The following is a 27,395-nucleotide window of genomic DNA, read 5'->3' as shown; positions in this document are numbered from 1 at the left end:
TCGCGCGGTTAGTGACCTGCATATAGCTTCCAGGGAAGAAACTGAACGGACGAGCAAAATAATATTCGGTACGAGCAAACGCCAAGGAGAAAAGAAATGGACAGACGTAGAGAAGGGGGCGAGTGGAGCAGGAGGTTCGGAGTTTAACGTGCTTTCAACAATGAAATCAGCATAGTTAGGCCACATAGTAGGAGGATGGATGAGGATACGTGTGTGGTGCGCAGCACGCTGGCTCACCCCTGGTATCGGCGGACAAGTGGTGGTGGTGGTGATGGTGGTGGTGATGGTGGTGCAGGTAGGCGGCGTGTGGATGCGGCGGCGCCACCCCTGCCTCGTGCTGCTGCGGCGGCGGCTGATGCTGCACTGGCTGCTGGTACGGCGACACAACCTGCGTAAGCACACCCTCCTCACCATAGCATTCTCCATCTGCATAAGCACTATCTCCTCACCAAGCTAAGCAACATTCTACCTTCGCAAGCGGAGCCTACCCACAACTTTGGCAACCACGGCACCTCTACCAGGGTCTCCCCATCTACATAAGAGCTCTCTCATCACCACGGGCCATTGTCACAGTGCAAGTGCAGCTTTGTCATCAAAAGATACACCACCTGTTCGAGCACATCATCCTCATCACGAGACACTCCACTCTGCCCTCCGTCTAGGTTTCTAGTGCCCACATAATGTGCCAGTATTCACTTGGCTGTCCGTTAGCTACTTCTCAATCACACCAGACACAAGCGGCCAAAAGTGGAAAGGAGGAAAAGTGAGGAAAAGGAAAGAGGAGCAATCACTGTAAATGACTGTCAACATTTATTGATAAATCGTAATTGTGCTGTCTCTCTAGAGAAGCAGAGTTACTTGCTTTGAAGGCGTACGCGATCCATAGCTAAAACCACGGAATTTAGGAACGCCTTGAAGTAGGTTCAACAGAGACTGCAGTATCAGAAGCGTAGAATGTAACATAAAACTTATTTTCAAGTGTTTGACAATTGTTCTTAGATACAGGATATTTTCGTCATAGGCAGCACCAAGAATTACCGACATTAATCAGTTAACAAAAGGGGCGACATCTTGCTTTACATGGACGATGAAATCCTACGAACCCTGGTAGACTTTCATTTGTAAAGCTTACAACTACATCAAGAATTGTAGTATCTCGACGGAGATAAATTCTGCCGAAATTTTTACAAAGGTACAGACGGTGTTTAGAAAGTATAGATTGCATGCAACCGGTGGTGGAGTGTTCGTCGCTGTTAGTAGTAGTTTATCCTGTAGTGAAATAGAAGTGGATAGCTCCTGTGAATTATTATGGGTGGAGGTTACACTCAACAACTGAGCTAGGTTAATAATTGGCTCCTTTTACCGACCTCCCGACTCAGTAGCATTAGTGGCAGAACAACTGAGAGAAAATTTGGAATACATTTCACATAAATTTCCTCAGCATGTTATAGTTTTAGGTGGAGATTTCAATTTACCATATATAGACTGGGACACTCAGATGTTTAGGACGGGTGGTAGGGAAAGAGCATCGAGTGACATTATATTGAGTGCACTATCCGAAAATTACCTCGAGCAATTAAACAGAGAACCGACTCGTGGAGATAACATCTTGGACCTACTGATAACAAACAGGCTCGAACTTTTCGACTCTGTATGTACAGAACAGGGAATCAGTGATCATAAGGCCGTTGCAGCATCCCTGAATATGGAACTTAGTAGGAATATAAAACAAGGAAGGAAGGTTTATCTGTTTAGCAAGAGTAATAGAAGGCAGATTTCAGACTACCTAACAGATCAAAACGAAAATTTCTGTTCCGACACTGACAATGTTGAGTGTTTATGCAAAAAGTTCAAGGCAATCGTAAAATGCGTTTTAGCCAGGTACGTGCCGAGTAAAACTGTGAGGGACGGGAAAAACCCGCCGTGGTACAACAACAAAGTTAGGAAACTACTGCGAAAGCAAAGAGAGCTTCACTCTAAGTTTAAACGCAGCCAAAACCTCTCAGACAAACAGAAGCTAAACGATGTCAAAGTTAGCGTAAGGAGGGCTATGCGTGAAGCGTTCAGTGAATTCGAAAGTAAAATTCTATATACCGACTTGACAGAAAATCCTAGGAAGTTCTGGTCTACGTTAAATCAGTAAGTGGCTCGAAACAGCATATCCAGACACTCCGGGATGATGATGGCATTGAAACAGAGGATGACACGCGTAAAACTGAAATACTAAACACCTTTTTCCAAAGCTGTTTCACAGAGAAAGACCGCACTGCAGTTCCTTCTCTAAATCCTCGCACAAACGAAAAAATGGCTGACATCGAAATAAGTGTCCAAGGAATAGAAAAGCAACTGGAATCACTCAATAGAGGAAAGTCCACTGGACCTGACGGGATACCAATTCGATTCTACACAGAGTACGCGAAAGAACTTGCCCCCCTTCTATCAGCCGTGTACCTCAAGTCTCTAGAGGAACGGAAGGTTCCAAATGATTGGAAAAGAGCACAGATAGTCCCAGTCTTCAAGAAGGGTCGTCGAGCAGATGCGCAAAACTATAGACCTATATCTCTGACGTCGATCTGTTGTAGAATTTTAGAACATGTGTTTTGCTCGAGTATCATGTCGTTTTTGGAAACCCAGAATCTACTATGTAGGAATCAACATGGATTCCGGAAACAGCGATCGTGTGAGACCCAACTCGCTTTATTTGTTCATGAGACCCAGAAAATATTAGATACAGGCTCCCAGGTAGATGCTATTTTTCTTGACTTCCAGAAGGCGTTCGATACAGTTCCGCACTGTCGCCTGATAAACAAAGTAAGAGCCTACGGAATATCAGACCAGCTGTGTGGCTGGTTTGAAGAGTTTTTAGCAAACAGAACACAGCATGTTGTTATCAATGAAGAGACGTCTACAGACGTTAAAGTAACCTCTGGCGTGCCACAGGGGAGTGTTATGGGACCATTGCTTTTCACAATATATATAAATGACCTAGTAGATAGTGTCGGAAGTCCCATGTGGCTTTTCGCGGATGATGCTGTAGTATACAGAGAAGTTGCAGCATTAGAAAATTGTAGCGAAATGCAGGAAGATCTGCAGCGGATAGGCACTTGGTGCAGGGAGTGGCAACTGACCCTTAACATAGACAAATGTAATGTATTGCCAATACATAGAAAGAAGGATCCTTTATTATATGATTATATGATAGCGGGACAAACACTGGTAGCAGTTACTTCTGTAAAATATCTGGGAGTATGCGTGCGGAACGATTTGAAGTGGAATGATCATATAAAATTAATTGTTGGTAAGGCGGGTACCAGGTTGAGATTCATTGGGAGAGTCCTTAGAAAATGTAGTCCATCAACAAAGGAGGTGGCTTACAAAACACTCGTTCGACCTATACTTGAGTATTGCTCACCAGTGTGGGATCCGTACCAGATCGGGTTGACGGAGGAGATAGAGAAGATCCAAAGAAGAGCAGCGCGTTTCCTCACAGGCTTATTTGGTAACCGTGATAGCGTTACGGAGATGTTTAACAAACTCAAGTGGCAGACTCTGCAAGAGAGGCGCTCTGCATCGCGGTGTAGCTTGCTCGCCAGGTTTCGAGAGGGTGCGTTTCTGGATGAGGTATCGAATATATTGCTTCCTCCTACTTATACCTCCCGAGGAGATCACGAATGTAAAATTAGAGAGATTAGAGCGCGCACGGAGGCTTTCAGACAGTCGTTCTTCCCGCGAACCATACGCGACTGGAACAGGAAAGGGAGGTAATGACAGTGGTACGTAAAGTGCCCTCCGCCACACACCGTTGGGTGGCTTGCGGAGTATAAATGTAGATGTAGATGTAGACCGCGTTCCAGGGGCTCAGAGCCTTGGTCTGGATGCCTGACGTTAAGAAGTACAGCTGCAGGCTTGTTTAATCTAAAGTGTTCTTCACAGGAGGATTCCACTTCAGTTTCCAGAATGATTAGAGGAAGTCGGTGTAGCCACAGGACCATGGTATGAAGAAACCAGAGTAGTGATGGTTGGATCCCTAAGTCGGGTGGCCGGCCGGGGTGGCCGAGCGGTTCTAGGCGCTACAACCTGGAACCGCGCGACCGCTACGGTCGCGGGTTGGAATCTTGCCACGGGCATGGGTGTGCGTGATGTCTTTAGGTTAGTTAGGTTTGAGTAGTTCTAAGTTCTAGGGCACTGATGACCTCAGAAGTTAAGTCCCATAGTGCTCAGAGCCATTTGAACAATTTTTTTGAGTCGGGTGGCATGAATTTTTATTACTTATGGTGTTCCACATCTTTGCTGTAGGTCACTGGACTGCTGTTAACAGCTGTATGCGTCTACCAGAGATGCAGTCAGTGAGAACTTCTTCATGTCGAGTCACATTAATGTGACCACCTGTCAAAAGCATGAATAACCACCTTTCGCAGCGCGGACGGTTGCTCGACGTGCAGGAAGAGAGTCAATAATGTTCTGGTAGGTACCGTCAGGGATGTCGAACCATGTCAACTCCATTGTCGAGGCCAGTTACGCTAGATGTCTCGGTTGAAGATCCGTGGCGCATGCAGCCCAATAGAGGTGGTCTCACAGATTCTCGATTGAGATTAGATCTGGAGAGTTTGCTGGCCAAGGCGGTACAGTAAACTCATTCTGGTGCTGCATTGTCGTGGTGGTGGACGGCATAGTGCCGAGGAATAACAAACTGCAAGCAAGGCTGAACATGGTCCCCAAGGGTAGATGCTCATTTGTGTTGAACCATTCTGCCTCTCAGAATGACGAGATCATCCACAAAATGCCACCGAAACATTCTCCAGACCATAACGCTCTCTCCTCCGGCCTGGAAACTTGCGACGATTGTTGCAGAGTGTTTGCTTTCAGACGTTTCACACCGTGCATGGCGACGGTCATCAGCCTGATGCCTGTTGCCACTCCAATTGCAGTATGGGCTTGCAAATTCCAACATTCGTCGCCGATTAACAACAGTCAGCACGGGTGCATGAATCAGGCGCCTGTTGTGGTGGCCCATATGCAGCAATGTTTGGTGAACGGTAGTTGAGAACACACTGTTTGTAGCTCCTTGGTTGGTCTGGGCGGTCAGTTGCTCAACAGTTGCAAGTCTGTTCGTCAGTACCCATCTCCACAGCCGTCGTTCACCCTTGTCATCTATGGTCTGTGGTGCACCATGGTTGTTTCGGCGCCCGTTTTGGATAGCTTCATTTTGGAACGCGCTTTATACTTTAATGACGGCGGCAGGCAAACAGCTCACAGACTTAGCCGGTTCGGAAATGGTTGTAGCCTTCGTCCGAAAGTCAATGATCATGCCCTTGTGGACGTCAGATATATCATTCTGTTTCCGCATTATGACAACGACAGCACTGTCTTCCGCGTTCCTCCGACAAGGTTTGTATAACACACACACCCCTCCCCTCCTCCCTGCTAGCGCTCCCACCTGCCGTCTGTGAGTGGTTATTGCACGTTGATGTCGAACATAGGTGGTGGTCACATTAATGTGGCTGGACCGTGTATCTGTCCGCTTTGAGCGGTTCTCGTGGTTAATTTTTTGTATACACTATGACATCCATCGTATGGTCTGTTCAGAGACAGATATAAATTTTAATTCCATGGAATGTGCTCTCTGCATCTTTGAGTGATCATCTGCTGTCTGTTGGACATCACCAATAACGATTCTCCACTTCCTCACAACCACGTTAACAGTGTCACTATCAAATGAACTATATTGTGCAGAACGTGTAAATCGGTTTCTGAGTGTTCCGAATTGCATATTTTGGGCATTGTTGCGTGCTAAATGTTTTGTGATGCAGCCTTATCTTGTTCAGTAAACCTTCTACAATGATTTTCAGGAAATTTGTTCACCAAACTTCTTGACAGTTCTATGTCGTTCTTTTAGGAATAGTTTGTTCAAATATGTTATAGATGTCAGGGAGCCAGAAGTACGCTACCATAAGATGCACGTGGCGTGTGACCCGTACATGACTTCACTGTGCTGCTCGGGATGTAAATCATTTCTAAATCTTGTCGTTGTGAAGGGGGAATGGCTCATCTACTATATGACTCTCATAAACTCTCTCCGATGACTTGGTGTAACAGCGCTGTTATGATACTGTCAGAAGGACTGATAGCAACAGTGACACATGCTACTGTAGATAGCTCTTCTCGTTACGCCCTTTAATCGGGGATATCGATTTTAAACCACAGACAGCAGAATTGCAAGGAAGAGTAGTGTTTATGCAAGAGCATGATCTATATCAGCAGCCTTTCTTCCACAAGTCTTGTTTCAGCATACCAAATTAAGTACATATTCAGTGAAGGGAAAAAGGAGAAACTCCTAGAATCGAAGATCTGGAATAGTTATCCTTACTCCACGTTCGATCTTAATGTAGCATTCCTCTACGTTTGATGTTAATGTAATGCTAACATTAAGACACTTATTGGCCTCTCCTGAAATAAAATAGCTTAACTCTAGTACGACCAACGATCTAGTAAATTAATTTACTTAAGGGTAGTTTAAATCGGATATAGTTCATGTTGGGCAAAGTTATAGGACAAGTGATCTGCTATGGCTTGCTACACTCCTATCTCGAATGATGCAATTGAGCTCTTGCGAATGCAGATGCAATAACGAGAGATTGTGAAACCAGGTGCCGACACGTTATCTACTCCATTCGAATAGCACCAACAGCACTGCGAGCTTAACGTTAGTATCTTATGCTCAAACTCCATGAAATACTTCTATCACTATCAGTATAGTAACAGGCTACATCTTGGTCGTTAACTGTCTCCTTGAAGTGGTTTAGCGACCTCTGTCCCGCAGATTGGTAGCAATTAACAACGCATCAGAGATGTTTCGACGATAGAAACAGTACCCAGTTATCGATGGCTTCCGTAGATACAAGGGCCCCATTTGATTGCTTCTGTCAGCAAAACATGTATATGATTTGATACCACCAACCTGGGACCCTTGTCTCAGGATAATACCCAGTCAGTGACTCGAAATGGCGAGGATCTTGTGTGATACTGCTCGAGAGACTGAAAACAGAGGTTTTTCACAAACTTTTCTGTGGTTATGTAAACGCTCAGTCTACTACAGTATATTTATCTCCATAGTGAGCAGAATTCCGATGCTGTTTTTACTAAGGATTTTTCTGGCGCTTATCTAACAAACGAAGCAATAGCTGAAATGTGAGTTACTGCAGCTCGGAGATACGCACAGAAGATTCCTTACAAGAGAAAACAGAGTGTTTTAGATCCCCGTCCATCATGATGAATGTGCTGTAGGAAAAAATGTGGCAGAGTGTGAAACACATCTTAAAATCAGCTAGTCTAATAACACGCGTGGCGAAATTTGGCTAGAAGTAGACAATGACAGCAGTGAGATAGTTGGGACTCACCTACCTAAGTGCTTACTGAAAATGGACGGGAGGTGGGTTATTCGTAACATTAAGCGACACACTTAAATTCACACAGGTTGGACGGAGTCAGCATGTGAAATATTTAAACCAAGATTTAACATCTACATGTACTGTATCTGTCTGGTACTACATAATATAAGGGGTGATCAAAATGTTCCCGTTCGAAGGCTGTACAGTTCAGAATCAATATGCCAGTCAGGCAAAATCACAGAGAGCATTGAGGCAATTGCCCCGCCTTCGCACCGGCTTGAAGATATTCGCTTGGTAAAACACCGTGTCCTGCTGCGTGATGAACTCCGTTGTAAACAAATTTACCCGTAACAGATACTTCTGATAAATCGCAACACTAAACTGTGTGTATGTTAATTGGCGGCAAACAATCCTGGCTTTTTTAATGGCATTCGTATAGAGACTGCGAACAGCGATTGTGAATTAGCTGTAGCAACAAGCTCACTAAGATGCAAGGAACGACATAAACAAGCAGAAACTTCACCATGCTCAGTAAATTTTATGAGCAGTAGACTGCCTCACTTCTCAGACAAGAATAAGAGTTCCTCGATTGAGACAATTAACATGTAGAGGTCTCTGGACCAATTTCTAGCGAATAGCAGCTGAACGTCTACAAAAATATGTACTTAGCAGAATACTTAAAGGTAGCAGAGATTTCTTCTACTATACAAACCATACCGGAAAGTTTCATAAGAAACAGCGCTGCTGCGCAATACGTGCAAAACGAATCATTGAAGTGTAGATAGGCTCGAATCGTAATTGCCTATCAGACAATGAATGCACAAAACTTTCCATAACTACAGTAGTAAAATTCTATCGTAGGACCACTCAAAAATCACCCTTGTGCTCGCTTGTTAAAAATATCAAAGACGAGAAAATAAGTTGTTTTCTGAATGAACTAGTGCTCCCTCTAAATGATTTAGCTTTTGTTAATGTGTTAACAGTTATTCTCATTTATGTGACTCCAGATGCTCCTCTGTCTTGTCGGTACTGTTACTTCATAAATTCGGAGCTCCGTCAGTTTCCAGTGACCTCGTCGACGCCTGGACGTTAAACCTTAATCTTGTTATGTCCATGTCTAGTACCTTGGCCTGTTATGAGTGCAGTTTACTGCCTGGCTGTACAGCTGAAAGGCGGGAAGAAAGAGAAAGAGAGAGACGGAGAGAGGAGGGGTGAGGGAGGAAGGACAGAGAGAGATAGAGACAGAGAAAGAAAGAAAGAGCAGCTGTCCTCCGCGCACCGCATGGAAGAGGCGGATGGAGACATTCCTGGAAATATAATGAGGGTCAACAGGTCAGACTGTGCTTCATTTCGTAAATAAATGGGTGAAATTTAATTTGGTTACATGCGGTTGGTATCGCTAGGCGAAACGTTTCGGCCGGCGACCACTTTTGACTAACTGCACTCGTTGCCCTTGGATCGAGCGCCAGAATCTTTGGCAAGCAACACGTATTACACTTCAACAATACTCGTGTTGATCGTCGTGAACGCTGTCTCTGGCTATGATTTAGAATGAAAGACCGACAACAGAGAAAATTTTACCCTAGGGTCTCGCCAACGGCTCAAAACGAATCGCTCCTACGAATTAACCAAGCAGCCTCATTAGTAGTCTCGTTGCACGTCCTTGTGTGACGCCTCTAGTGTCCGTTGCTAGCCATTTAGAATCCTGGCAATGGAAAAATTTACACTACAAGCATTTGTCTCACAATGGGATATAATATAATGGCGTGAACTTCCTGATCACCAAAAAATTTATCAATGTCTTGAGGTACATTTCAAACCACTCCACGTTGTTTCATGTACTGGGGGCATGCAATAGCGTTGAGGTGACCCATTCCTCGGATGGGACCAGGAGTTCCACCATTACCTTTTCTTTTATTATCATCAACAACATTACATTCTGCGGAGGATCATCACAGTCACGTGTAAGAAAAGTTATGTTTAGGACGCTACCCTCACATTTCAATCGAATACGCTCCCAAATTTTGTAAAAGAATTTCTAATATATGCTTTATAGCTCGTCGGATACTAGCCTCAAGCAGTCCCCACAACACAACCAACTAAGGCTGCTTGCCATGTAGGGCCATGAATACGATCCAAGTCCGCCGATCTACAATCGCCACTATGCTGGAAGCGATTACCGTTGTTCAGAGTCTTATTTGTACTCATTGTTACCCGCTCATCTACGGTCACTGTTACTTTCACATGCCTCGTACCCATGTACGGATTTTATCCCAAATTTTACAGGGTGTTTTACGTACGATCCCACCGATCCTCACAACGTGTCTGGCATTCCGCAGGAACCAAAACCCTCGTAGACAGGCCGTTGCTCGGACTTCATGCCAGGTAGTGTATGTGTTAGCCGAGGAGGAGGAGGAGGAAGAGAAGGAGGAGAAGGAGTAGGAGTAGGAAGAGGAAGAGGAATAAGAAGAAGAAGAAGGAAAATAGTAGTAGTAGTAATAGTAGTAGTAGTAGTAGTAGTAGTAGTAGTAGTACCAAAAAAGAAAAAAAAGCCCGAATGTGTTAGTTCGTTACAGGTGACATAATTCCTATACAGTATTATGATAGGATACTTCGTATAAAGAAAAACAACTACCCAGCTGCTCGACAGACGATGGCTTGTCCAAGAGGGGTTTAAACGTGGCTGCTCCCAGCTGCCTTTGCGTAAGTAATTTTATTCGTGTGTCACGCGGAAATGTTCTGGAACACAGGCAATGATCGAATGGGCAACGGTAATGCAGCACTCGGTCAACTCGTGGAAGTTTCTTGAGGACTGGGTCCAGTGCATTGACAAGCAAAACTCTGACGATTCGGGAGCGACAACTTTTGCTGCTGAGGGATGCCGAGCAGGCAGAGGCATCGACCGGTGACGGTCGATGTCTGTTTCCTGGTGCGCTGTTCTTGGCTCCAAGCTCTGTTACAGTCCCAAGACTGCTTATTTCTTACTTGGGTCGTGTTTTTAAAATAAGACGCAGCAGGGTTGGGTTGGGTTGTTAGGGGGGAAGAGACCAAATAGCGAGGTCATCGGTCTCATCGGACTAGGAAAGGGCGAGGAAGGAAGTCGGCCGTGCCCTTTCAAAGGAACCATCCCGGCATATGCCTGGAGGGATTTAGGAAAATCACGGAAAGCCTAAATCAGGATGGCCGGACGCGGGATTGAACCGTCGTCCTTCCGAATGCGAGTCTACTGTGGTAACCACAGCGCCACCTCGTTTGGTGACGCAGCTGGGTCTCTAGGCTTCACTTTAGTTGGTGTCATGGAGCAGTCAACACGTAGTGACCGTGTTGGTCACACAAGACCTTGTGGACATCCGGCACCCGCCGTCAGCACAGCACGATCAGATTTGGGCCTACAAGCTACGTAATGAGCCATCATGCGCCATTGTTGTTCCTCATTGCTAGCATTTCTCTCTCTCGCTCATCTCTACCTTATAGGAGATTCACTGCTTACATTTTTGTAACCTTTAATTGATCTGATGCTTGATAACACGTGAATTTCTCATTAAACACTAGTGTAATCTTTCCTCCCGATTTCAGAGCTTAATATTCGTTTTCAGTTGCTTTGTAAATCTTAAATGCAGAATGTATCACAGGGAAGGAGTCTAATTTGGAATCTTCCCTGCTCTTGAGGTACTCTCATTTCACCCACATAATCATCATTAACTTCGGTTACTCAACGTTTGTAATCAAACAGTAATGAAGAAGTACTTGTATCTGCGATCTATCTTCTCCTGCCGCAGCTGCATCCATATTCAGCAGAGAACATCGGGTGACACTCAACCATCCCTGACATCCAGTTACAATTACCGTCAAAAGTGGGTCTCCACCTCGGCCCTTGTTATAAGACTGTCAGGTTAGGCACTATTTTCTATTGTCACCATATATGGCCATGTCTACGAAAAGCTATGACTGTCTTACCAGCGTGTTCTGGGGTAATTCTCCGTACCTGTTATGTAGCTATTACTTGTCTGGTCATATTCGTCAACTGCCTCCCAGGAATGTGCCCTGCTGGCCGGGGTGGCCGAGAGGTTCTAGGCGCTACAGTCTGGAACCGCGCGACCGCTACGGTTGCAGGTTCGAATCCTGCCTCGGGCATGGATGTGTGTGATGTCCTTAGGTTAGTTAGGTTTAAGTAGTTCTAAGTTCTAGGGGACTGATGACCTTAGAAGTTAAGTCTCATAGTGCTCAGAGCCATTTGAATGTGCCCCTACACCCCTCGCATCCTTCTTCAAACCAAGACGACTTGCTGTCGCCGACATATTGGTGACCAGCCACAACTACAGTTTACAAGGCGTTGCCCTAAAATTAACCTGACCCAAAATTATTTCTGTAGAGAAGGGATAATGTTAAGTGATTTCTGTCATATTCTCGCCTCTTCATTATAATACGTATCCTTTATAACATACACGTAGTCTCACATTCTCTGATAAAAGATTGTAGTATATTGTTCTCACACCCATCAGAAGCTATGTTTTGGTGGGAAAAGATCGATACAGCAATTAGTGTTGCAGTAATTGCACTTCATACGCCTGATTTTCATATCATGCAGAAGCTCTTGCTGTAGCTCTTGATGAGTTCTGCGCGTTCATCTGGCTCCATAAATGCAGCTACCACAGACTGAAGTAGCCCGTTGCAGTATTGACGTCAAAAAACAGTATCTAAGTTGTTTTTTAGAGAGATTGTTTTGTAAGGCTTCAGTTGGAGTTTGCTGTGCCCACACAAGTTGCTACTAATGTACCAGCATCAGATGTTAAAATTCGCAACGATTTCTCGAACTTATTTCGGATGCCACATTGAACAGCGATACGCCACATCCCACACAGCACGATTTGCTGGGGTCTTCGACAGTCAGACGTCTCCAACCACCTAGATACATTTTCTGCTTGGAACCTCATTGTCTAGAGTAGAAATCGCTTCAGTGACGAGACCCGCTTTGAACTGAGCCTGGCCGGCCGAAGTGGCCGAGTGGTTCTAGGCGCTTCAGTCTGGAACCGCGCGACCGCTATGGTCGCAGGTTCGAATCCTGCCCGGACGTGGATGTATGTGATGTCCTTAGGTTAGTTAGGTTTAAGTAGTTCTAAGCTCTAGGGGACTGATGACCTCAGATGTTAAGTCCCATAGTGCTTAGAGCCATTTTTTGAACTGAGCCCCGATGACCGGCGAAGATGTATCTGGAGACGCCGCGGACAGCTGTGGGATACCAACCTGACTATCACCCTCCATATGGCCCGACAATCAGGACTTATGGTCATTTCTTTTCATACCATGACTCCTTTTGTAGTTATCCAAGGGCATCCTTACGGCACAGCGGTACGATAACGATATTCTACGCCCCAATTTTAGCCCGTCATGGCAAGCAGTCCTGGGCTTACATTTCAGCAAGATAATGCTCCCCCACACACGGCCAGAGTTTCTGCTGTTTGTCTTCGCGCAAAGTCGTCGGATCTCTCTCCAACTGAGAACGTTTGGAGCATTATGGGCATAGTCCACCAAGTAGCTCACTTCGATATCTCTCTGGAGGACACATGGTGTAGAGCCAGAGTCCAGTGGGATATTGAGTGGCATTCTGTGGTGTTCAGCGATGAAACTCGCTTCATTCTGTAGCATTCACATCGACGCCAACATGTCTGCTGACGACCTGATGAAAGATCAGAGGAACTTGCGATTCTCGAAACCTATTCCTTTCCAATTCCTAATATCATGGCGTGGGGAGCTACTGAATATGACAACATGATTGATTATGTCACTGTTGGAGAAAGGCTAAACGCTTGCCACTATGTGGCAAGAATGATAAACCCTGTTGTTATACTCTTCATTACCAACGTGCCAAATGTCATAGGCCGACAGGATACTGCAACATCCCAGACTACAGTTCAGACCACAAACACCTTCAGGATTCTACGGTTCGTTGACTGACTTGACCGAGTCCCCGATTTATCGCCCATAGATCATGTAGGGATACAGTAGGAAGGCATATACTTTCATTTCAGCCTATAACCAGAAATAGCCATGAGTTGATACAGCGCGTGCCCCAGGACTGGTAAGAAATAACTCCAATATGACATTCGGAGGCTTCACACATCCACGCCATAACAAATGCAAGTGTATATTTGTGTCCATCTGGATCTCATCTCATAGTTATGTTGAGGATGGACACCATTTCCAGATGGTATGCAAGTTTAATCATTCAGTACTCGTTATACAGGCTGTATTGGGAATAAGTGCAGGTATTTCGGTTGTTGATTGAGGACAGTTTACTGAACAACATTACGTCATTATTTACGTCATTTGCTGACGAATAATTATAGCTATTACAATTCGCATGTTTTTAGACTGGGTAGTACCTCCAAGTACATGTGGCTCACGGAAGCCATTAATTCTTATTTTCCCCTGTGCAATATTCCAGGAGTTGAAGTGTAGACATGAGGATGCAAAACGGTGAGTCTATTCTGCCAGGCAGTATTCACATCGCAGTCCAGGTACGGCTGTGCAGAAAACGTCACTTCGTAAGGCTTGTGACGTGTTTGTGTCAAGACTGTGTGTATATATTAAGGTGCCACATATAAAAATATCTCCACTTATACCAGTTACACCCTGTATGTTATAAACATCTCCACAAAGTTTCATAAATATCGAACTAATCCCGTCGGTGAATTTGTTATATATTGATAAAAAAATTCCTTAACTGTGCTTAGAGAGTATTAAGTTGTACAGGAAGTTACCTGTGGTCCCGGCGCGGGCGGCGGCTGCGGGGCGCCGTGGTGGTAGTAGGCTGCGGCCGCCATGCGCGAAGCGGCGTGAGCCTCCAGCGCGAGGCCGTACTGCAGCTTGCTCTGCACCATGTAGTAGTGGTACAGCCAGCCGTTCGCGCGCATCACCGCCGCCTCACGGTCGCTGCAACATCACAACACTTCCTGCTCTCTCATTCCACCAAAGTCACCCATTAAAAACTTCTTTCACAGTTGCTAAGTAGCAACATTTCCACATCTGTCGCTGAGTACTACACACACTGACAACGAACCTTGAGCACCTACATGTAGAGGAGCAAGTGAAATTAAAAATCGCGCGTAGCCGGTAATGCGCATTTATTTCAAAGAAGGGAACACGTCAACATTATTCAGAAGTGTGTCAAACGAGCATTGTCCTATTGCATGGTGGTAGTAGGATACTGCCTCATAAGAGATAACATATGAGGACGCGAGATGTCTACGACATACCGCTGTACCGATAGAGTTCCTTGAATGGCTAGCTGTGATATGGACCACAAAACATGACATCAGCGTGTCTCTCCTAAACGTTGACAAAATGGGTCCTCTGTCCTCGACGCCACCTGTCTAACGAACAATGATCATAGTATTTAGCACAGAGCCGATATTTATCGGTGAAAATGATGAGACTTAACTCGCTAACAGTCCATACCTTTCAGCCAATGCATTTGTCAGACATTTCCCTCTCTTTTACGGAGAGGGATGTACGGAGCGGAGAAAGTGAGCCCCGCCCACACAGACTATCGTGTGAGAGGGGTGTTAGAGCGTGAACAAACTCCACCTATCTCACGCAGAGTTGAAAGTGCATTTGTGCTGTTTTCGTATTTATCATTGATACGAAAGTAGAAGTGAAACCGTGTAATAATGAATGCCTCATTGACATGTTCATTTTCAGTAAAGGTACTTACCTCAAATGAGACTTGGCTGTTTATTCAATTTTGCACCTGTGTTTACCCTGACCAGATAAGGAGCTTCATGTCCTCTCTTACATCAAATCAGACGCCCTATATTACCTCGAGCAATTAAACAGAGAACCGACTCGTGGAGATAACATCTTGGACCTACTGATAACAAACAGGCCCGAACTTTTCGACTCTGTATGTACAGAACAGGGAATCAGTGATCATAAGGCCGTTGCAGCATCCCTGAATATGGAAGTTAATAGGAATATGAAAAAAGGGAGGAAGGTTTATCTGTTTAGCAAGAGTAATAGAAGGCAGATTTCAGACTACCTAACAGATCAAAACGAAAATTTCTGTTCCGACACTGACAATGTTGAGTGTTTATGCAAAAAGTTCAAGGCAATCGTAAAATGCGTTTTAGACAGGTACGTGCCGAGTAAAACTGTGAGGGACGGGAAAAACCCGCCGTGGTACAACAACAAAGTTAGGAAACTACTGCGAAAGCAAAGAGAGCTCCACTCCAAGTTTAAACGCAGCCAAAACCTCTCAGACAAACAGAAGCTCAACGATGTCAAAGTTAGCGTAAGGAGGGCTATGCGTGAAGCGTTCATTGAATTCGAAAGTAAAATTCTATGTACCGACTTGACAGAAAATCCTAGGAAGTTCTGGTCTTACGTTAAATCAGTAAGTGGCTCGAAACAGCATATCCAGACACTACGGGATGATGATGGCATTGAAACAGAGGATGACACGCGTAAAGCCGAAATACTAAACACCTTTTTCCAAAGCTGTTTCACAGAGGAAGACCGCACTGCAGTTCCTTCTCTAAATCCTCGCACAAACGAAAAAATGGCTGACATCGAAATAAGTGTCCAAGGAATAGAAAAGCAACTGGAATCACTCAATAGAGGAAAGTCCACTGGACCTGACGGGATACCAATTCGATTCTACACAGAGTACGCGAAAGAACTTGCCCCCCTTCTAACAGCCGTGTACCGCAGGTCTCTAGAGGAACGGAGGGTTCCAAATGATTGGAAAAGAGCACAGATAGTCCCAGTCTTCAAGAAGGGTCGTCGAGCAGATGCGCAAAACTATAGACCTATATCTCTGACGTCGATCTGTTGTAGAATTTTAGAACATGTTTTTTGCTCGCGTATCATGTCATTTCTGGAAACCCAGAATCTACTATGTAGGAATCAACATGGATTCCGGAAACAGCGATCGTGTGAGACCCAACTCGCTTTATTTGTTCATGAAACCTAGAAAATATTAGATACAGGCTCCCAGGTACATGCTATTTTTCTTGACTTCCGGAAGGCGTTCGATACAGTTCCGCACTGTCGCCTGATAAACAAAGTAAGAGCCTACGGAATATCAGACCAGCTGTGTGGCTGGATTGAAGAGTTTTTAGCAAACAGAACACAGCATGTTGTTATCAATGGAGAGACGTCTACAGACGTTAAAGTAAACTCTGGCGTGCCACAGGGGAGTGTTATGGGACCATTACTTTTCACAATATATATAAATGACCTAGTAGATAGTGTCGGAAGTTCCATGCGTCTTTTCGCGGATGATGCTGTAGTATACAGAGAAGTTGCAGCATTAGAAAATTGTAGCGAAATGCAGGAAGATCTGCAGCGGATAGTCACTTGGTGCAGGGAGTGGCAACTGACCCTTAGTATAGACAAATGTAATATATTGCGAATACATAGAAAGAAGTATCCTTTATTGTATGATTATATGATAGCGGAACAAACACTGGTAGCAGTTACTTCTGTAAAATATCTGGGAGTATGCGTGCGGAACGATTTGAAGTGGAATGATCATATAAAATTAATTGTTGGTAAGGCGGGTACCAGGTTGAGATTCATTGGGAGAGTGCTTAGAAAATGTAGTCCATCAACAAAGGAGGTGGCTTACAAAACACTCGTTCGACCTATGCTTGAGTATTGCTCATCAGTGTGGGATCCGTACCAGATCGGTCTGACGGAGGAGATAGAGAAGATCCAAAGAAGAGCAGGGCGTTTCGTCACAGGGTTATTTGGTAACCGTGATAGCGTTACGGAGATGTTTAATAAACTCAAGTGGCAGACTCTGCAAGAGAGGCGCTCTGCATCGCGGTGTAGCTTGCTCGCCAGGTTTCGAGAGGGTGCGTTTCTGGATGAGGTATCGAATATATTGCTTCCCCCTACTTATACCTCCCGAGGAGATCACGAATGTAAAATTAGAGAGATTAGAGCGCGCACGGAGGCTTTCTGACAGTCGTTCTTCTCGCGAACCATACGCGACTGGAACAGGAAAGGGAGGTAATGACAGTGTCACGTAAAGTGCCCTCCGCCACACACCGTTGGGTGGCTTGCGGAGTATCGATGTAGATGTAGATGTAGATTTTACAATGTAAACATACTTATTGATTTGTGATAATGAAATGTAGCAGCAATGGTAAATATTGCAATAACTACCTTGATTTCAACTTCAAAATATAGACAGAAACAAGAAGAACAGAAGAAAACGAAAGGGGAAAACGGAAATAAAATGTTACTAAGACTTCGGGTAACAATAGTGAGACTGGAGATCATGCTGTTCATGAACGCTGCATGAAAATGGAAGATATACCCTTTTAAGAAATAATGTTTTACACTGAAGGACAATACAACGATGAGAAGAACACCACGAATCAAAAATTAGGAAAGGGAAATACAAGATTCGTCAGAAAAGTTCAGTGAAGGATCTCAGAAAATAAAGGAAACAAGAGTTCCGAACAAAATACCTGCCCATCAAAGTACTCACCATTTGCTACAATACACTTCTTTAGACGTTAGTTCAGCTGCTTGAATCTTTCAGCAGACATTTCTTGTGGAATCGTTCGAAGCACTGTGGTCACGCATTGTTGGATACCGGCATCATTACAGGAGCTGAGACCTGCTACTACCAGGACGATCCGGAGACCAAGTTACAGCCAATGACACTGTGTTCATCGTTTTCTCGCCTCCCAAAACACTCATCTGACAAAATCCAAGATTAAGACGATGCTGACTGTCTTTTTCGACAGCAAAGACGTGATCCATCACGAATTTCTGTCCGAAGGAAGTGACTAAAGCCACCCCATTGTCTGTCGCTTGGTCTCTGGATCGTTTCTGTAGCACTAGATCTCATCCCCTGTAATGGTGCGGATATCCAAAAAGTATGAGCACAGTGCTGCAAGCGATTCCACAATTAGCTTTTACGGACAGTTTCCAACAGTTTTACAGCCGACGTCAGAAGTGTGTTGTAGCTAGTAGTGGTTACTTCATAGGACAATAAAGGTATTATGTTGGTAACGCTTCTTTGCTTAACTTTCCGAGACCATTCACCGAACGCATGAGACACACTTTGTATTATAGACAAATACAGCCTAATAATCCTAACTTCTGGTTCCACTTAATTAATCGAAATTTTTTATGAGTTCCATAATTCGGACCTGATTTAATCACGCATCATTTTCCAACGAATACACATACGAAATATCGGTTACTGTAAACAGATAAAACATAAGGTCTGCTGTGTTCAACCTGTGAACGTTCTTCTGACCTGAGTGCAGGAAGAGTGCAACTTTTCGTTCGCCGCGACGTTACGAGGAGGAGGATGGCAGTCCATTGCCCCGACTGCCTTTTACTCCCGGCACTCAATTTCATAACAGGGCGAGTTGACCGGGGCTTCCAGGGCCCCTAGTGAAGCGCTTTACCCGCTTGTCCAAGCGTACTTTCCCATATGGTTTGCATGTAAATCGGCGAACGGAATTTATAGAGCATTTAATCATATATAATCAACATTAGCCAATGATATGGCAGGCATTTATCCAATTCCATAAAACCTGCTGGATTGTGATAGATACTGCGCGTACATGTGCGACAGTCTGTATCAAGAACACTACTGGACAAGCTTGAAGCAATGTCGACCACAAAACAATCCTAATCTTAAAAGAAAGAAAGTTTTCCATCATCAATTCTTGTCGTTGCATGGTAATGAATTAGATATATTCCATTTATGTTCACGTCGTTTATTGATGCTCCATTACACATGTTGACAAATAATTTCAAAATATGATTGTTACTTGCCAAGCAATGAATAGAGAGAAAGTGGTCAGGAAGTCAAAAGCCGAGTCACTATTGAGAATAGCCGACGTTAATTAACAGCTCGGTCACTTTTATTGCAGAACTGATGTCAAGTTCAGTTCATAATTACCTCTAACATTCACAATTAAGTATTTGGCAGAGGGTTCGTCGAACCACCTTCAAACTATTTCTCTACCGTCCCACTCTCGAACAATGAGCAGGAAAAATCAATACCTAAATCACTCCTTGCGAGCTCAGATGATGATGATGATAATTTCTCCCTATTTAGGTAGGGGTCAACAAAATATTTTCACAGTCTGAGGAGAAAGATGGTGATTGAAATTTCATAACAAGGGCCTGCCGCAATGAAAATGCCTTAGTTTTAATGATTGCCACCCCACTTCGCATATCATATCCGTGACACTCTCTCCCCGTCTTTGAACTTCTTCGATGTCCTCCGTCAATCCTATCTGATACGTATCCCAAGCCGCACAACAATACACCGGAAGAGGGTGCACAAACGCTGGGTAAACAGTCTCTACAGCAAACCTGTTGCATTTTCTAAGTACTCTGACAATAACTCTAAGTCTTTGGTTTGCTTTCCCCTCAATATTATCAATGTGATCGTCACATTTTAAGTTATTCGTAATTGTAATCACTAAGTATTTGGTTGAATTTACAGCCTTTAGATTTGAATGATTTACAGTGTAACTAAAATTAAGCGGATTCCTTTTAATACTCAAGTGGATGACTTCATACCCTTCATTATTTGGTCAATTGCCACTTTTCGCACCATACAGTAATCTTGTCTAAATAATTTTGCAATTGGATTTGATGTTCTGATGACTCCACAAGACAGAAAATGACAGGATCCTCTGCAGACAATCTAAGGGGGCTTCTCAGGTTATCCCCTAAATCGTTTATGTAGATGAGGAAGATCGGAGGGCCTGTAACACTTCCTTGCCTTGTGGAACGGCAGTTATTACTTCTGTTTTACTCGACTACTTTCCGTCAATTACTATGAACTGAGACTTTTCTGACAGGGAGTGACGAATATAGTCGTTCAACTGAGATGATACTCCATAGACACGCAGGTTGATTTGATGTCACTTGTGAGGAAATCTAAAAATAGGAAATCTATTCCACATTCCCTGTCGATAGCACATATTTCTTCGCGTGAATAAAGAGCTAATTGTGATTTACAACAACGATATTTTCTGAATCCGAGTTGACTATTTGTCAATAAATACTTTCCTTCGAGATAATTCATAATGTTTGAACACAATACGTTCCAAAATCCCTCTACAAATCGACGTTAGTGGCAGGGGTTTGTAAATCAGTGGATTACTCCTATTTCTTTTCCCGTGAATAATGGCTTCATCACAAGGTTCCTTTTGCTTGATAAATGACATTTGTTTACGTCACGGAATTTCCATTTTTCCCAGGATAGAGTGCGATTTTGTCGCTTGTGACTTAGGCTCACCATTATTGAAAAACACTTGGCCACGTTCTAGTACGAGCGGCCCAGGGCCATATCGGCGGATCTCTTTGGCAACGGGGAGAGTCCGTTACAGTTAGCTAGCCATTCCCGAGACGCTGCATCATGATTCACGCTGTGGGTCGAGGCGCAAAGTTGATTGACTGGTCCCATAAATACTGGCGAGCCCTCCTCCACATCCCTCGCTGAGTCCCTTCCCTTCTCTTTTTAACCATTCTCGGTCCACTGGGTAACGTCTAACAGTCGCTGTTTTCTTTCCCGCTTTCCGAGGATCAGCAGAAAGGTCGAGATGTTCCTCCAGGCGACTGGTGGCCTTCACTAGCGAGCTAGACGGATGTATTATTTCACTTCATACTCTCATGAAACGTAGTTCTCTATTTTCATTTGCTTGCATTCGACGGGCCACCAACAGAAAGACAAGAGATATTCTACCGAACGTTAGAGCGCGTCATCTTAAGCATCGCATCATTTCTCAGTAGAATTTTATTTTTCTCTTTATCTAACGGGTTCGTCTCGTCAGCAGTGCAGTAAGCATATCTGCCTGTTCACGTGCAGGAGCCTGGTTTGATTCCCGGGTGTTCTCAGCCTTGTGGGGACACCGACCATCTACTTGAAGGAGAAGTGATGGCTGTGGTTTGTGAGAGAGGTGAGTTGACCACCTGATCCTCCAGACTGACTTTCAGTGGCGCCATACGAAGATGACGACGCAATAGACGATTGGCATCACATGGTCATCTGGGCCTGATCGCAGAGCTTAATTTTAATTCTGGTGAAAGCTTTAGTTATAAACTTGTTCTTTGTTCGCAGATTCCTTTAAATCACCCCTTTCCCTTACATTCCCAATAAGATCCATGCGTGATACTGACGAAATCTGGTTTCCTGTGTCCCGTTAATACTAGCTGCCTTTACGTCGTTTGCGTTTCTGTCATGACATTATGGTACCTTGTGGGTGATCTTCACTTATACCCTTTCACTCAACAACCACATGCTCTCTCTTACACTGAGTAAATGCGAAGCGAGCCGGCCGGAGTGGCCGAGCGGTTAAAGGCGCTACAGTCTGGAACCGCACGACCGCTATGGTCGCAGGTTTGAATCCTGCCTCGGGCATGGATGTGTGTGATGTCCTTAGGTTAGTTAGGTTTAAGTAGTTCTAAGTTCTAGGGGACTTATGACCACAGCAGTTGAGTCCCATAGTGCTCAGAGTCATTTGAACCATTTGAAATGCGATGCGGAGCAACAATCGTCACTATACCGTATTCGTGCAGTTTTTCTTCTTCGTGAGATTATGAACAAAGCTGTTTTCCATCATTTTGACAGATTTTTTGGCAGAGTGATTCTTTTTTGAAATACGATTATCAAATTACGTATATAATATTAAAATGTTGCAAAACGTTGCGAAAGTGTATGTGTTCAGACGGGAAAAGATATTTGTTCAGAGCACTATTCGTCATTTTGTAATCTGGTAAAAACTGAATGAGGGAGTTACTACTTTTTATCAGTGTCAATTGGTGCGATGTTAGATTTCTTTGCTATCGGAAAAATCATTAATTACTAGCCGAGTACCCGGGTACTCATTTCTTCCAATCTTCTATTTGTCTGTCCTCCTCTCACTCTCTAACCGTCTCTTCCCCCCTCTCTCTGTCCACCCCCTCTTTCCTTCCTCTGTCCCTCTGCTCCCTTCCTCCCCGTTCATCTCCCCTCCGCCCTCTAAGCCCACCCTCTCCTCCCCCATCTCTCTATCCATCCCCTCCTCCCACCTATCTCTGTCCATTTCCTTCTTCTCCTCTCTCTCTATTCATCTCTAACTGCCGGCCGCGGTGGCCGTGCGGCTCTAGGCGCTTCAGTCCGGAACCGCGTGACTGCTACGGTCGCAGGTTCGAATCCTGCCTCGGGCATGGTTGTGTGTGATGTCCTTAGGTTAGTTAGGTTTAAGTAGTTCTAAGTTCTAGGGGACTGATGACCTCAGATGTTAAGTCCCATAGTGCTCAGAGCCATTTGAACCATTTTTTTGAACCATCTCTAACTCTTTCCTTTCTCTGGCCATTTACCCTCTCTCTGTCCATCTCCTCCATGCACCTCTTTGTACATCCCCCACCCCTTCACTCACTTCGTTATCATCCCTACCCCAAAGTAGTGCGTATACCATGTTAAGCTGAAATCGATGGGGGGTTTAGGAGGAGCTTTTTACCCTTGGCTTTTCCCGCGTACGCACACTCACATATATTTCACAAATATTTAATATATTTCACAGATATTTGTATACATAGTTAACCTACATCTCTAGCGAATTTCTCATTGCAGTTTCATTTTCACGCATCTCACTGTTTATGACGTCATATCTCGTGACATATGTGTGGTACAATGATACAAACTTGCTATTACATTCAGTGGTATATGTGAATACCGTCTGCAAAGTACACTGCGAATCCAGTTATTATTAAAGAAGAAATACTTTAAAACATGATGCATGAAGCGACAGTTTAACTGCATGAGCACTGAAAATGTAGTAAGCGATAGATTTTTTACACTTGACAATTTTGTGGGGGTTGCCAGCGCGAAAAAAATTTCATAAGGGTTTGAAATTATGCATAAAGTTCGTTACAACCAATTATGTTCTCTCATTCTCAAACACCCCTTGCGGTCTCTGGGTATTTGCGCGTCGTGGGCTACACTTCTTTTTCACATTCACCACTTCGATAATAGGTGTTTCTTACCCCCGTAGCGAGTATTTCTAGACAGTAGGTGACAAGTGTATCAAGCTTCATTGAAATCAGTCCAGTGGTTTAGGAGGAAATGTGAAACATACGTACATACGTACCTCAATTTTTATAATATGTATGGATGTCATAGTTGTAGTGTAGTTAATGGCGGCTAGGTTGCCAGGAACCCTAACTCTTCAAGATTAGCCTGACAGACAGACTGGAAAATAGTTGTCAAATCTCAGAGATTAGTATCAAAATTGTAAAAGATCACGGTGTTCGAGTAATGTACAGTACATAGTAAATTGTGCAGCATGAGGAAGGGCAATTTTTTGTAAACTAGGTGATGAGCCATTTGTATATACCGCAGTGAATCACAATTCATAGTTAAATTTGACACGGGTGATATATGACGGCTTACGATAATAATAGAAAGGTTTCGCCACAATATTTCATCGGCGCAGCAGAGCGACATGTTTAGGCGTGACAGATTCACACCTTAGGTGCCGAATGAATCCTCCTGTTTATGCCAGTGCAAGCAGACAACTAGCAGGAATGCAGGCGCTAAATTCGGTCGCCAATGATGAATATTTCCTGATCGGTAGCGGAAAACACTGCTACGCTACCTGTCGGACGATGAATCAATAGCTTTTGGGCAAGCGCAAAGCACTCGTTCGTACCGTGCGTTGCCGGCGCCCCCTACAGCTCCCTCTGTTGGGAGCCGCTCGTATTTGTCCGCGCTGGAGTGTGACCACCCTCGACGTTTACATGCGAATATCTTTGTCGACACCGAAACGTCGTTCCCTGTGTGACCACTAGTTTCCTCTTGTGCTCACTATGATTTTAAGATGGCCAGTGCTGGATCCCATGCAATGTTAAGCTGGCACCCTGTGTATCTGTGCATCAGATTTGTCGAGTTGTGAATTTCCATCGCTTCTTTAATAAGGTTGTCCCAGTGAGAAGACGTCTAGTATTTCAGTAGCCCGTATTGTCTCCCACACTAAGACAATATTCAGTCACTGCAAATTTTGCTGACGTGTGTGTCATCGATGAAAAACGACACACCATAAAGGGTATTATTTGAAATGGACGGAAATCGGTAGATGTGACGCATATGTGCAGACAAACAAAAAATTATAATTTCAGAAAAATTGGATGGTTTCTTCAAGAAAAAGAACTTCACAAATTGAGTAATTCAATAACGTGTTGGTCCACTTCTGGGCCTCAAGCAGTTTTTCGGCTTGACATTTATTGATAAAGTTGTTGAATATCCTCCTGAATGATATCGTGCCAAATCCCGTCCAATTTGCGCATTACGTCGTCAAAATCCAAAGATGATTATGGATCCTGCCCATAATGCTCCAAACGTTCTCAATTGGGGAGAGATCCGGCGATCTTGCTAGCCAAGGTAAGGTTTGGCAAGCACGAATACAAGCAATAGAAGCTCTCGCCGTGTGTGGTCGTACATTATCTTGCTAAAATATAAACCTAGTGTGGTTTCCCAGGAAAGGCAATAAAACGCGGCGTAAAATATCGTCGATGTGCCGCTGTGCTGCAAGAATGCCGTGGATGACAAGCAAAGGTTGGTATTCCATCACTGCCCGGAGCACCTCGAAACATGTCTTCGCTGGCCATCGGGACTAATTACTGAAGACAATTCTATTCCAGTCAAGGCGCCCAGTATATCGGTGCGATACCAATCTGACTGCAGCCCGCCATACGGCCTGGAAACCAGGAAGGATGGTCTGAGGTGCCATTTCTCTTCATAACAGGACCCCTTACAACTCAGCGGTACGTCAACGATATTCTACGCCCCGTCGTTGCCCTTCATGGCAAGCCATCCTGAGCTTATATTTGAGCAATATAACCACCACTCGCCTACAGCGAGAGTTTCTGCTGTTTGTCTTCGTGCTTGCCAAATCCTATCTTGGCCAGCTCGTTCGCCGGATCTCTCTCCGATCGTGTACTTTTTGAGCATTATGGCCAGGTCACTCCACTCCTCTCGGGATTTTCACTTTCCAACGCGCCAGTTGGGCAGAATTTGTTCCTCAAGAAGAGATCCAACAACTCTCTCAGTCAATGCCAAGGCGAATAACTACTTGCGTAAGCACCAGAGGTGTACCAACGGGTTATTGAGTTGCTCAATTTGTGAAGCACTTTCTCTTGAATGAATCATTCAGTTTTTTCTAAAATTCTAATCATTTGTACGTCTGTGCATGTACATCAAATCTTTCGATTTCGATCCCATTCGCATAATTCCTTGGTGATGCGCCTTATTTTCTTCCTAGGGTGTACATTCGGTTGACAACGGCGACGATGGCCACTCGCCAATGTGGACGCGTATACTGGCATGCGGCTCCCGCGACATGGCGCTGGGGCGGCCGAAGGCAGCGCACACTATGAACGACGGCCATTGCAAGTGCGCCGAAGCTCTTGGTTCACCGTCCAGTGGATGGCGTAGCTGTCTTTCCCGCTGCCGATCAGGAAATCCTCGTTATTGGCCGACGAATTTGGCGCCTTTTCGCCAGCAAGTTTTAAACAGGAGGCTTCAGTCACAGCTCAGCAGTTAGATAAGAACAGCATTGATGGTCATCTGTAATTATACCACACTCCTACCCGGCGAATGGAGGAACAACCTACAAATTAAACTTTCGTCACACTACAGGCAGCAGTTTCCCAGCAAGTCATCTCAGCAGCAGCAGCAGCTCACAATTGTATTCGTCGCACCTGAAGATGAAATTGCGGGACTTTCACGAATACATCAGACACTCCTCCTGAGAACCGTTCCTACAATTAGTTCATTGGGAAAACCTCGAGCAACAATTACAGTAACACAGGCAAAAATTTTCCAGTTACCATGGGTCCGCAAGGAAGCCATTTGCGAGAGCGTTTGCAATGGTTGGCTATAAACCACCACTGACTTTAGTATAACGTTTTGTTTATTTGAAATGTAAACTTTTCTAAGACATCTTCATCTAATGCGTCTTAGTTTTCACCAATGCCCACTGAGAAACGTTGGGGAATATAGAACATACCTGGTGGGGCGTTGGCACACATTTTGTTGCTGATGTAGGACAACAGCTAACGATCCTCTGTTCAAAAGAAATAGAGAAACACGTGTATCAACGTCCGGTACGCTGAATCTACACACATCAACAAAAGTTTTGCATCACCTCGGTTCCGAGACTTCCGAAACCTGTACAGAAAATTGGAATAGAGATCAACATAAACATCATTTCCGTCCGTTTTATTGCTCATGAAAACCACACATTGCATGTTGTACCACCATACAGTGAGACCTTCAGAGGTGGTGGTCCAGATTTCTGTACACACCGGTACCTCTAATACCCAGTAGCACGTCCTCTTGCATTGATGCATGCCTGTATTCTTCGTGGCATACTATCTACAAGTTCATCAAGGCACTGTTGGTCCAGATTGTCCCACTCCTTAATGGCAATTTGGCATAGATCCCTCACAGTGGTTGGTGGGTCTCGTCCTCCATAAACAGCCCTTTTCAATGTATCCCAGGCATGTTCGACAGGGTTCATGTTTGGAGAACGTGCTAGTCACTCTAGTTGAGCGACGTCGTTATCCTGAAGGAAGACATTCACAAGATGTGCACAATGGGTGCGCAAATTGTCGTACATGAAAACGAATGCCTCGCTAATATGCTGCTGAAATGGTTGCACCATCGGTCACAGGAAGGCGTCCACGTATCGTACAGCCATTACGCCGCCTTCCATGACCACCAGTGGTGTACATTGGCCCCACGTAATGCCACCCCAAAGCAGCAGGGAAACTCCACCTTGCTGCACTCCCTGGACAGTGTGTCTAAGGCGTTCAGCCTGACGGGGTTGCCTCCAAACACGTCTCCGACGATTGTCTGGTTGAAGTCATATGTGACACTCATCGGTGAAGAGAACGTGATGCCAGTTCTTATCGGTCCATTCGGCATGTTGTTGGGCCCGTCTGTACCGCGCTGCGTGGTGTCGTGGTTGCAGAGATGGA

The 27,395-nt window shown here is 44.6% G+C and overlaps 1 protein-coding gene across 1 annotated transcript in view; it reads right to left on the bottom strand.

The window, feature by feature from the left end:
• Positions 1-27,395, bottom strand: part of LOC124722465 (E3 ubiquitin-protein ligase Hakai) — a 204,897-nt gene that overhangs the window by 20,106 nt on the left and 157,396 nt on the right. The window contains exons 5-6 of the mRNA XM_047247622.1: positions 14,150-14,321; positions 238-388 (exon numbers count right to left, since the gene is read on the bottom strand). Coding sequence (XP_047103578.1) covers positions 238-388; positions 14,150-14,321 — 323 coding nt within the window. The remainder of the gene's footprint in view (positions 1-237; positions 389-14,149; positions 14,322-27,395) is intronic.

Source organism: Schistocerca piceifrons, chromosome X (genome assembly GCF_021461385.2).
Source record: "Schistocerca piceifrons isolate TAMUIC-IGC-003096 chromosome X, iqSchPice1.1, whole genome shotgun sequence".
Taxonomy (NCBI): Eukaryota; Metazoa; Arthropoda; class Insecta; order Orthoptera; family Acrididae; genus Schistocerca; species Schistocerca piceifrons.
The sequence above is the reverse complement of the archived record's forward strand: the minus strand, read 5'-3'. Positions and strand labels throughout refer to the sequence as shown.